At 33.5% G+C, this 13335-nt stretch overlaps 1 protein-coding gene across 3 annotated transcripts in view; it reads right to left on the reverse strand.

The window, feature by feature from the left end:
- Window positions 1-13335, reverse strand: part of LOC139500864 (cytochrome P450 4F6-like) — a 27751-nt gene continuing 14416 nt past the window's right edge. For all 3 annotated transcript variants that reach the window (XM_071289754.1, XM_071289756.1, XM_071289755.1), the window contains exons 6-12: window positions 12418-12480; window positions 9819-9942; window positions 5249-5396; window positions 3922-4051; window positions 2863-3141; window positions 2037-2102; window positions 1-1300 (exon numbers count right to left, since the gene is read on the reverse strand). In XM_071289754.1, coding sequence (XP_071145855.1) covers window positions 1198-1300; window positions 2037-2102; window positions 2863-3141; window positions 3922-4051; window positions 5249-5396; window positions 9819-9942; window positions 12418-12480 — 913 coding nt within the window. In that variant the 3' untranslated portion in view covers window positions 1-1197. The remainder of the gene's footprint in view (window positions 1301-2036; window positions 2103-2862; window positions 3142-3921; window positions 4052-5248; window positions 5397-9818; window positions 9943-12417; window positions 12481-13335) is intronic.

Here is a 13335-nt window from a genome sequence, read left to right on the forward strand (position 1 = left end):
ATAAGTATAGATTATTTTTATTTGGTCTTGCATAGACATTAAATGGAGGGTTTTTCTTTTCTTTTCCAAGAACAACATATAATTAAACAAATAAATCCTGGAAAAGTGATAACAAAATCTTAGGAAAAGTATGAACAATGTCCTTAGCTTGATAAAGTCAAGACATTGTGGAGAATTCCACTCTAATTAAACATAACAACAATTATAACATTATTTTTAAAATCATTTGTAAATTTATTCAATTTAAAGTCTGTGTTTATAACAATAATTAATGAAAGACAATTTGGTACACAATGCGTTTTTAAATTCATTCTAATTAAAGCTGATTTTTTTTCGTCAACCAACTTTTCTAACAATAAAACATTATCACAATAATCACACTCATAATTCATTCGATGGCACAGTATATAATATTATTTTTTGATTACTTTACAGTTGTAGCAAACTGACACACAATTAAGTCATAATGTATACTTTATGCAAACTAATTGTTGAAAGTCCAAACATTGATAATTACTTGATAACTATATATAAGCTAGAATGCCCTTCTAACCTCTAGACACCCTATTCACAATACTCTGATCAACACACAATATACAATTTAAAAATATTAATATAACACTTGTCAAATTTTTCTCCTCTAAAATACAACCAAATATCAAAATTATTTATGTCAAGTGACTCCCTACCAACCCCATGCACTCCTTTTGCAATCTGACAGAAAATATGTCTGTCTGATAAGTTAAACTATGTAAGCTCAGCTGTCTGACATTTGATCCACTTCAACAATTATTGATATGAGTTCTTTATTATTCAGGAAAGCTGAATATTTGACAATAGAAGTTATGGGAGGGATGTTAACAATCAAAAACAACAGGCCTGTGCTTCACAAAATAAAAATCCATTAAAATTGAGCGTTAGTATAGTTCATGGCTTCCTTTTAATTTTAGTCTTAAGATTTTTTGTTAAACACAGTTCAGTTAAACATGTTATTTTGAAAGCATTTGCAAAAAATAAAAATTTAACAATTTTGGTCACAAATCATGTAAAAAACTATTAAAGAAATGATTAAAAAAACTTTAAAAAAACCAATCCAAACAAATGTTTGTGAAACTAAAAAAATTGCAATATAATTATTCCAATACACATGATACAGTAAAAATTAGACAATAACAAACTACAATGTATTTCAGATCTTTAAGACCTCGGATGTGTGAACAGTTTAATTCCATTTTCAGCTCTCATTACAACTCCAATCTTTTTCTTCACCAGACAGTCGGGATCTGGTTGAAAAGTAAACCTATAAAACAGAATATCAAGTTGTAGAATGGTTTTTTCTTCTGATGGTCTGCTGACAGACTGTCCATATGTCCAACGGTCTGTCTATCTGTCCATACATACCAAATAAAATTCCATTGTGTAACTTTTGTTTGCCTCAACCAATGTTATGAAACTTAAACTGTCACAAAAAGCCCATATTAAGGTCATTTTTATGCCCCTAAATTAGTTGTCCAAATTGTGAGCCATATCTTATGTCCTTGTACACTTTGGTATCTGGTCAGGATTTTTCTATTGTGTTTATTTGTTTTGCCACATATGACTTAGATTGATAAAGTAATTTCTGTGTCTTTTGGTCCTTGGAAGCAAGTTTAGTTATTTCTAATGTATTTCTTTAAGAAAAGTGATAAATATTTAAAACAAGTGTATATTCTATGTTTCAAAAGGATAGATATGTTCTAAGGGTAAGACTAGAGGCAATTTAGAGCTTGAAATATTGTTAACATCTGTTTATTGATGAAGTCTTTATCTTTACCTCTAAATGTTATTTATGTCTAAATGTAAACTGGTGACTTAATCGGTTGGGATGCTGTTTTATTGATGTGTTTGTCACATCTCTTTCTTACTTATAAAATATACTAACTTATAAAACTTTGTAGCCACAAATTCTAGATTTAAGCTAAATAAATGGTCACTTGGGTGCTTTGCCTAACAGTACTATTTCTGCCAATGTCATTTTACTTCTATTGTTTACTTACTTTTGAAGAAGTCTGGCAAGTACAACCTTTTGTTCGTTCATGGCAAAATGCCGACCAATACAGTTTCTAAAAACAAAATATCACTCCTGTTTTAATTGTTCTTTTTGAAACATTATCTAGGCATTTATCTATCTTATTTTCACGGATTAGTCTTTTTATGTTTCAACCTTTCTAGCCTTTTAAACTTTTTTGTATCTTTGCTGATAAAGTTACATAAATAAAGATCATTTTGAATTATTCTGAATGATTCATTGATTCAATTAGGCCATGTTGACTGAACGGTCTAAGTAGTTCAACCACTGTATCTGTAGCCTGTCAACACTAAGGTTGTGAGTTTGAACACTGCAGGGGAAGGTGTGCTCAAGTCCAACCTTAATTGACAAGGATTTTTTGTTTTCCTACTGATGGTCATGGTTCCTGCCAAGCACTCAGACTTCCTCCAACAAAAGAAACTAACCCCACTAAAAAGTAAATATTGTGCTTTAAACACCAATAAATTGATAAATCATTCACTCATATTTTCTTTTCTACTGAAAAAGTTGCCTATGTGGCTAACAAAAACTAGTCAATTAAAATATTAAAATAATGTTTGCATTCTGCAGCTATGATGATGGTTGTATGCATATTATTATTTCCTAACTAATAATAATATTTTATTAAAATATTGTGAGGAGAAACATGGAAATTTTGTTCCTGCCCTACATGCAAACTTCATATCAGAAAAAAAAAATCAATGTTCATTCCTTACATGTATTTGCGTCACAGTTGTCTGATGGCAGATTCTTATCATTACATTTTTTATTCAAATTTTGAATGTAATACTCACCTTGGCCCTGCTGAAAATGGAATAAAAGCATAAGAATCTCGGTCAGCTGAATTCTCCGGTAAAAATCGTTCAGGCATGAACTCATGTGGATTTTCCCACACAGTGTCATTGTGATGTAGATTATAGATCTGTAAAGCTAACGTTGTATTGGCAGGGATTGTAACGCCATCTATGACCATCTCCTTGGTGGTGACACGAGATATAAAACCAACAGGACAATGGAGTCTCATTCCTTCCTTGATACAAAGGGTAAGGGATTCTAGTTTTGGTAAGTCCTCCCTACAAAAATATAAACAATTCCTTTTTGGCTTTACTTTCTACTCAAACACAGTTTGTCATCACAAAAAAGTCCTTTCTTAACTCATTTTTCCTTAGCTTTTTGGCCTGCAAATTTATAATACATGCAAGTACCAACTCAATAATTTACTACAATGCTTGTCTATATAAATACAAAATTTCAAGTAAATACTATTGTAGAATTTGCATGCACTTCATATTGCCAAATAAGAAATATGTGTGAAAATATGCAAATTTCTAAATAGAAAAATTAGAATTTTGCAACCTTTGACATAAAATATCTATAAATATTCACAATATTTAAAATATATTACACCTTAAAATTTCCTCATACTTAACAATTATTTTTAATTAGGGCACTTTACCCTTCCAAAATTGTTCTTGATTGGAAAAATTTAAAATCATACTTTAGGGTAGCTGCGGAACGGTAGCTCTTAGGTCATTATGTTATTTTTTGACTTTTTGCGGACCATATGGTCCGAAAAAAGTAAAAAAATAACATAAGGAAATAAGAGCTACCGTTCCGCAGCTAACTTGAGGGACCTCAGGATTTAGTGTTTTAAGCCCAGGATTTCAGGATCTGGTGTTTTAAAGCCCAGGATTTCTGGATCAGAACCCCTCCTACCGCCTCTCATACTTTATGTTTTCGAGGAGTCTATTTTCATATGATCCTTGCAAATATTGTTTCCCTTTAGGTTTTGCGTTAGGATGCAGTCACTGGTCAAAACAAAATACACTGAATGTATTCTCTATAGAACTTACGATTCAATTTCAGAAGATTTTTTAGCTTTCAACAAATGATCTATTTCTTCCTGTATTTTTGTCTGCCATTTGGGATGTTGTGAGATAGAATACAAAGTCCAGCACATAGAACTGGTTGTGGTATCATGTCCTGTAAGATAAAGACACGTTTAATTATGGTTATTAGTGGGGAAATCATTGCTTCATGGATTTCTGAATTTGTGGTTCAAGGTTTTAAACATGTAAAATGAAAAGCATATGTCAATGAGCAGCCATTTAGAAGAAAAAAAATCCAATTCAACACAATAGGTTTAAGTGTTCATAACAAAAAGATATTTGAAGCGAAAAAAAAGTAACACATGTACTCTCAAAGTATTGCAGCAATATATTTAGGCCAAATTTCAAAGTTCAAAATGGCATGACTCATAGAAAACAAGAATGTGTCCTCAGTACACGGATGCCCCATCTGCAGTATCATTTTCTATGTTCAGTGGACCGTGAAAATGGGTGAAATTCTCTAATTTGTCATTAAAATAAGAAAGATCATTTCATAGGGAACATATATACTAAGTTTCAAGTTGATAGGACTTCAACTTCATCAAAAACTACCTCTACCAAAAACTTTAACCTGAAGCGGGACGGAGGAATGGATAAATAACATTGTGGTCTGTGTACATACGTCATACTTTTGTGAAATGGGATTGTCTGCTTCATTTATATAATCTAACCACATGGTATAATATTTATAAAGAGCACACTGGGAAAATTAACAAAAGTAATGCATCCATTTTGTAAAATCTGCACCAAATTAAAGTCTGCTCTAAATTAATTCTTAAACAAGAATGTGTCCATAGTACACGGATGCCCCACTCGCATTATCATTTTCTATGTTCAGTGGACCGTGAAATTGGGGTCAAACTTATAATTTGGAATTATAATTTCAAAGATCATATCATAGGGAACATGTGTACTAAGTTTCAAGTTGATGTAACTTTAACTTTATCAAAAACTACCTTGACCAAAAACTTTAACCTGAACTTTGCACTATCATTTTCTATGTTCAGGGGACCATGAAATTGGGGTCAAAACTATAATTTGGCATTAAAATTAGAAAGATCATATCATGGGGAACATGTGTACTAAGTTTCAGGTTGATTGGACTTCAACTTCTTCAAAAACTACCCTGACCAAAAACTTTAACCTGAAGCGAACGGACGCACAGACAGACGCACAAAAGGACGGACGAATGAACGAACGAACGGAGGCTCGGACCAGAAAACATAATGCCCCTCTACTATCGTAGGTGGGGCATAAAAATCAACATCCTTTTTATCTGTAGCTTAATTACCTTCAAATAGGAAAGTATCAACCTCATTTCTGATCTCTAAGGGAGTTAATCCTTCACCATTTTCATCTTTAGCTGTAATCAATATATCCAGAAAATCTAAATATCTCGTTCTTTTACCCGTGTCTTTGTTTGGTAATCCTTCCACCTCCTGTAAATACACAGTTAAAAACATTATCGCATTTAGATGAACAAAATAATTTTTAGAAATATATCAAATTTAGCTGGTTTATTATGATAAACCAGAACTTGAAAGATTAGAGGGTTTTTTAATCTCTAAAAATTCTATGGTGATTTATGATTCATATATACTATCTTATTATGTGAAGAATAATCATCCATCTTTTATGAAGATCCTTAAGAAATACGTTCTATATATATATATATGATTTATTATATGGTAATAATGCTGTCACATAGGCAAACAAGTTGGTATTTTAAAAGATCTACATCTTTATCAAATGAAAGTATAATATAAACTTTATTTATCGCCCCTGATGCCATCTGAATAATTCAAAATATACCATTATGTAATATATACATTTACATACATAATTTTATGCAAAATAAAAGGCGAAAAACTTACAGAATAGGTTCATGAACATATTTTGTAAATATCAGACATACAAGATAAATTAATGGACTTATATATAATAAGTAAATTTCATTTGATAATTACATTTTTAGGTTAGAAACAAGAAATTATAAAAACTTTTTTTGAACTGTTCTATCGTTTCTATCTTTTTTATTTGAACAGGAATACTGTTCCAAAGAACTGTACCGGAATACTGAAAAGTCTTCATCATACTTCTCGGATGTGGTATGAAAAGACAATTATCTTACCTTCTATACATTTCTAGGAATATGATTGGTTAAAAGCGTCCGCATGCAAACCGTGTATATTTGATATTAGGTTAGTAGGGAGGCGGGGCTTATTTCATACACGGTTAGCAGTGGTGTTACACCCCTTTATATTCCATATTAGGTAAGAAGGGAGGCAGGGTTTATTTCATACACGGTTAGTAGTGGTGTTACGTCCCTTTATAAAAACAAAACGGTACCAAGAAAAAATCTTAAAGGTTTCAACAGACGAAGAAATTGATGATAACGATGGAAATAAATTCATAAAACACATTTAAACCTAACAAGTTGTTCTTGTTGGCATCTGTTTTTTGTAGGGTAAATGGAAGAAGTTTCTTAATGGTAACAATATCAAAAACTTGCTCATTTTGATAGGTCACTAGTCTAAATTTCACACGTTAAGATAGTCTGTCAGATAAATTCGTTACATATATATATATAGTGTGCTAGTGATGTAATACGGTATATATGGGGTCAGTAAATTCCATATGGGGATTCGAGCTTCGCTCTCACCCCATATGGAATTTACTGACCCCATATATACTGTATTAAGTCACAAGAACACTATGTAACTAATATTATTGTCCAATGAACAAAAGAATATCTTGCATTAACATTTTGGTTATTATCAAATGATTTAATTTTGGATGCAACACGTCTTCTGATTGGCTGACGTTATTTTGTTATTAGCACATAGACATAATTTAGTCATGTGACCGTGAAGTCATCAACGTTTTTTCATGGTTTTCTACGGTTTAAAATGGAATTTAGAATTAAATTATAAGAAATGACTGCAATATTTTTTCTGTCTATATGAAATAGCATAAAAAATGTGGTGCACACTGTTAAATAACCCGCTACGCGCGTTATTCAGTGTGCACCACATTTTTTATGTTATTTCTTCATAGACAGAAAAAATATTACAGCCATTCCTTAAATAAATCACAAAGATAATCAGATGCAAGTACTTTATTTTGTATTAAAATCAAAAAAATGTTTTGTGTCTACATATTAAAGAAGGGGGCATGACGACAATTATTCTGTGGCTGTTTCTGTCTGTTAAGAAGGGGGCATTAAGACAATTATTCTGTGGCTGTTTCTGTCTGTTAAGAAGGGGGCATTATGACAATTATTCTGTGGCTGTTTCTGTCTGTTAAGAAGGGGGTATCATGACAATTATTATGTGGCTGTTTCTGTCTGTTAAGAAGGGGTCATGAAGACAATTATTCTGTGGCTATTTCTGTCTGTTAAGAAGGGGGCATTATGACAATTATTCTGTGGCTGTTTCTGTCTATCAAAAAGGGGGAATTAAGACAATTATTCAGTGGCTGTTTCTGTCTGTCAAGAAGGGGGCATTATGACAATTATTCTGTGGCTGTTTCTGTCTGTTAAGAAGGGGGCATTATGACAATTATTCTGTGGCTGTTTCTGTCTGTCAAGAAGGGGTAATTAGGACAATTTTCTTTGGCTGTTTCTGTCTGTTAAGAAGGGGGCATTATGACAATTATTCTGTGGCTGTTTCTGTCTGTTAAGAAGGGGGCATTATGACAATTATTCTGTGGCTGTTTCTGTCTGTCAAAAAGGGGGAATTAAGACAATTATTCAGTGGCTGTTTCTGTCTGTCAAGAAGGGGGCATTATGACAATTATTCTGTGGCTGTTTCTGTCTGTTAAGAAGGGGGCATTATGACAATTATTCTGTGGCTGTTTCTGTCTGTCAAGAAGGGGTAATTAGGACAATTTTCTTTGGCTGTTTCTGTCTGTTAAGAAGGGGGCATTATGACAATTATTCTGTGGCTGTTTCTGTCTGTTAAGAAGGGGGCATTAAGACAATTATTCTGTGGCTGTTTCTGTCTGTTAAGAAGGGGGCATTAAGACAATTATTCTGTGGCTGTTTCTGTCTGTCAAGAAGGGGGAATTAAGACAATTATTCTGTGGCTGTTTCTGTCTGTCAAGAAGGGGGAATTAAGACAACTAGATATCATTGAGATGGGAGCCATCTCTGTGGGCCCTGCTGTGAATAATGTGCATTAAAAAATTGTATCTTTACCATAGGACATGGGTTTGTCAACTGAAATCAAAGTTTTTGACCTTGACCTTTGACCTAGGAAGTTGTAAATAAATTATGACACACCCTTTGGTGTTGGTTTATAAACATGTCAAGTATAAACTTTGAAATCATAACGGTTCTCAAGATATAGAGCGGACACGATCTTCACCACAGGACACAGGGTTGTCAACTGAAACCAAAGTTTTTGACCTTGAACTTTGCCCTAGGCAGTCGTTCATAAATTATGACACACCCTCTGGTGTTGGTTCATATACATGTCAAGTATAAACTTTGAAATCATAACGGTTCTCAAGATATAAAGCGGACACGCTCTTCACCACAGGACATGGGGTTGTCAACTGAAACCAAAGTTTTTGACCTTGAACTTTGCCCTAAGCAGTCGTTTATAAATTATGACACACCCTCTGGTGTTGGTTCATATACATGTCAAGTATAAACTTTGAAATCATAACGGTTCTCAAGATATAGAGCGGACACGATCTTCACCACAGGACACAGGGTTGTCAACTGAAACCAGTTTTTTTTACCTTGACCTTTGACCTAGGAAGTTGTACATACATCATGACACGCCCTCTGGTGGTGGTTAATAAACATGTAAAGTATAAAGTATGAAATCATAATGGTTCTCTAGATATGGAGCGGACACAAAGTGTTACGGACGGACGGACGGACGGACGGACAGACGGAGGGACGGACAGACTGATCACTATAGGGCGACCCGCCTTTGGCGGGGCCCTAATTATTCTGTGGCTGTTTCTGTCTGGTAGTCAGTCTTTTTCATTCTACCAACTGTTCCTTAGTTCAATAACAGGTAAGAGTTTTGATTTTAATATAATTTGCATTAGTTGTAATCACCTTAAAATGAAACTTAGTACACATGTTCATTATAATGTGCAAATCAAAAAATATATATCCAAAATTATGGCTTTGATGTAGATTTTATGGTTTACTGATCAGGTTAAAGTTTGGTTATATGTGGTTTTAAATTTTGGTTTGAGGTACTTCACCGTGACATTGAAGCCTCATGAACTTGAAACTTAGAAGACATGTTCCTTATTATATGAGCTTTTATCAAAGAAACTCACTGTGTCAACTCAAAATCTGTGGGATAATGTTGTTTTTTTTGTTATTTTTCACATGGCCATAAAAGAGGGAGGTTTGGCATGCCACAAAACCAGGTTCAACCGACCATTTTTTCCTTTAAAAATGTCCTGTACCAAGTCAGGAATATGGCCATTGTTATATTATAGTTCGTTTCTGTGTGTGTTACATTTTAACGTTGTTTTTCCGTTGTGTCTTTTGTTTTCTCTTATTTTTGAGTGTGAATTCACATTACTATAAGACGTGTCACAGAACTTATCTATCCCAAATTCATGTATTTGGTTTTTGACGTTATATTTGTTATTCTCATAGGATTTTGTCTAATGCTTAGTCCGTTTCTGTGTGTGTTACATTTTTATGTTGTGTCTTTGTTCTCCTCTTATATTTATTGTGTTTCCCTCAGTTTTAGTTTGTTACCCCGATTTTGTTTTTTGTCCATGGATTTATGAGTTTTGACAGCGGTATACTACTGTTGCCTTTATTTATGTGTAATCGATATACCCCACATATCCACTTATTTATGATATATTGTTCTACAAACCAGTGTTTTTCTCCTTTTCTCAATAATTTCTTCAGCAACAGTGTGCACATAATCGCAAGCTTTTCTAAATTCCTTCCCTGTTTTGGTTAAGTAGAAAATGAAGTCTGGAAACAAAACTGGGTTTCTGTAATTATAAATATAGCATCTAAATATAGAATAAAACAAGAATGTGTCCTCAGTACACGAATGCCCCACTCGCACTATCATTTTCTATGTTCAGTGGACCGTGAAATTCGGGTAAAATCTCTAATTTGGCATTAAAATTAAAAAGATCATATCATAGGGAACATGTGTACCAAGTTTGAAGTCAATTGGACTTCAACTTCATCAAAAACTACCTTGACCAAAAACTTTAACCTGAAGCGGGACAGACGGACAAACAGACAGACAGACGGACGGACGGACGAACGAAGGGACGCACAGACCAGAAAACATAATGCCCCTCTACTATCGTAGGTGGGGCATAAAAAAGATAAATGACAGCTACCAATTCAGTGTTGCTTAATTTTAGCAGCAATTATTAAATACACATTTAGGACTCTCACTTGTAATCAATAAGACTTTATAACTTATATTTTATAATAAACCAATCAGTTTAGAAAATAATAAATAATCAAAGCGCTGTAAGCGCTGAAGGCAGTTAACCAAAAACCAAGGCAACCGTAATTATGAAAACTGTAGCAAAGTTACCTCAACATAATTTATATGTTATCAAGGTTTCAAAATCAATGCATATAGCAATGTATATTTTTTATGGTGAGTCTGCAGTGGTACAAGTTCCCAATGATTGCAGTTGTTCTACTTGGTAGTTAACCTTGGTTTTATTTGACTGCTAGAAGTTCAAGTTGACTTAGTATGAACATGTAATAGTATGAATGGACTGGTTTCCCTGGAAAGAAAACTGAATTTGTGTTATATAGTACAAAAGTTATGAGACACGAATCAGACAAATGTTCACTACAACAGGGATCAAAGGTGAGGTCTGACTGACTTGCCCATAGTAAATGTAAATAATTTTTTATTTTGTCCCATATATATGAATATATATAATTTAGGGGTGGGGATCTCAACGGTTTTCAAGTTCTCAAACAGGTAGGGGTAGGCAGAGGAAAAAATTGGTTGCTTATATAGGGAATCACTGAAGTGTGACTGGAGCAGGCCCCCTCTTAGGTCAGTCAGTGGGCCCCAACTTATGAAAATTTCTGGATCCGCCACTGGGGGTAGGGTGACCCTAGGGACTTCCCCTACATTTCATTTTATTTGTTATATTGTCCCATACATGAATATATATAGTTTAGGAGTGGTGATCTCATTGGTTTCCAAGTTCTCAAACAGGGTATGGTGACTCCAAGGACTCCCCCTATATTTCATTTAATGAGTTATATTGGCCCATACATGAATATAACTCCAGGGACTCCCCCTACATTTCATTTTATTTATTATGTTGTCCTATACTTGAATATACTGTGCAGGGGGGGTGGTGATGGGGGTGGGGCGGGTGTGCACCCCTGAAATTTGCAAAGCATGGGTTGTTCTCAGCATAATAAAGAATATTCCGATCATTTTACCTCAAATTTTTTTTAGCATCACTCTGCTCGGAGAAAATTTTAGTTTGCGCCCCTCCTAACCTAAAATCCTGGATCTGCCCCTCATATGGTTTAGGGATGGGGAGCTCGACCGTTTCCAAGCTATTAAACAGGAGGGGGTAGAGTGGCCCAAAGGATGCCACCTATATATCATATGATTTACTTACATTCAGGTATATATAATATAGTTGCATTATTTGTGAAAATTTTTCTAATTTGAAATTGCCGCCAACAGCATGAACAATTGAACTTATTATATAATAGACTACTGACGTAGTTGTACTACGTATTGATGACAAACAATATTTCTACGACTTTTGCCATCTGGGAAATCTATACTACTTGTCTTAAGAGATTTTCGGCAATTAAATATTTCATACAATAGTTCTTGACATCTTGGCCAAAAGCACAAGTCATAATGAACTACACAAGGATTCTTAATAAGCACTACTTCCTATGTGTAACTTCAAAACTTTGGGATAAATCGACGATCATTTAAGGTTTTTCTGGTCATATTTTTTGTAATCCAGAATAAAAAGTATTAAAAAAGTGTTCAATTAGATATATATAACATAGTAGCGAGCTAGATAATAACAATGGCAAGTATTTCAGCATTTATTGGGTAGAACACAAATCTAGGGTGCTCGCATAATGCAGCTTTACTGCATAAAAACCTGCGTTAGGGACAGGTATACTTTGCTGTAATTCTATATATCACTCATGAATTCTCATTCCAAAGCCATCTTTCATAACATATTATGTTCTTAATTGGATTATGAAAGAACAACTTTAAAATTTTAATCATATTCAGTTCAAGCTGTTTTCAAGGGCATACAAACATCTAAATACTCTTAAAAAAAGCTTATTAAATAAAAATGAAAATGTTGGAAAAGATAAATACTTTATTTTTCATCATCTTCAATGCTGAAAGCTATCTCCCTTTGATAACAATACAAACATAGACATATCTTTTATCAATAAACCCTTGTTTTAATCATTATCTGTTTACTTACAAAGATCTATCCACCCAAATTTCACTCAATTTCTCTACTGCACAAACATAAGGATGGCTCTCTCTGAAATAATAAAACATCCAACATTATCTCCTTTCAATAGGTACAATTAGTAAATCCAAATTTATCTCCCTTTGTTGGGGTAAATTCAGTAAATAAATATATGTCTTTTGGGACCGCCCATTTGGGGGAGAGCTTTCTGTATAAAACCAGTGATATTGTTGGCTTTTTTCAAAACTACCTCTACCCTTTCTTATTGGGAAAATATATATGCATCATTTTCATCAAATTGGTAAATTTAAAATAAACCATGAATTTGACTGAAACTTCTATTTACAGACCCATTTTCAAGAGACAAACCCTTCATTTAAATAAGACCCCATTTTGTCAATGATGAAACATAAATAGACCCTCAAATGTGCACATATAAAGTCATTTTAGGCAAGAAAATTGTTTAAATGAGTGTTTTTCAGTTTGTATTCATGCACAATTAAAAATGTACTACTGAGACTGCACTGTTTTGGGAAAAAGTTGTCTTTTGGGGAATAATTTTAAACCATTTTTTTCTTTAAAATGGGAATCTTCTCCAGGGGAAACAGTCTTTATTCTCCACTAATTTAAGGAAAACAATATCACTGAAAACTGAAGTCATATGCTCTTCTGATTGGTAGATAATGTTTGTAATAAATATTTTTTGGTAGATGGATCAAAACTAGATTTGAAAAAAAAATTAAAACTAGAGGCTCTCAAGAGCCTGTATCGCTCACCTGATTCTACTTGGGTTTTTGAAATCATATAAAAAAATATAAAATTTGGTGACAATACAACCTCATTTATAAGGAAAGGAACATGTTTAATTTCATTCAAAAGTCCCCCACTGGCGGCCATCTTGGATGACGGATCGGCTACAAAGTAACA

The sequence above is a fragment of the Mytilus edulis genome, chromosome 13 (assembly GCF_963676685.1).
Source record: "Mytilus edulis chromosome 13, xbMytEdul2.2, whole genome shotgun sequence".
NCBI classification, from domain to species: Eukaryota; Metazoa; Mollusca; class Bivalvia; order Mytilida; family Mytilidae; genus Mytilus; species Mytilus edulis.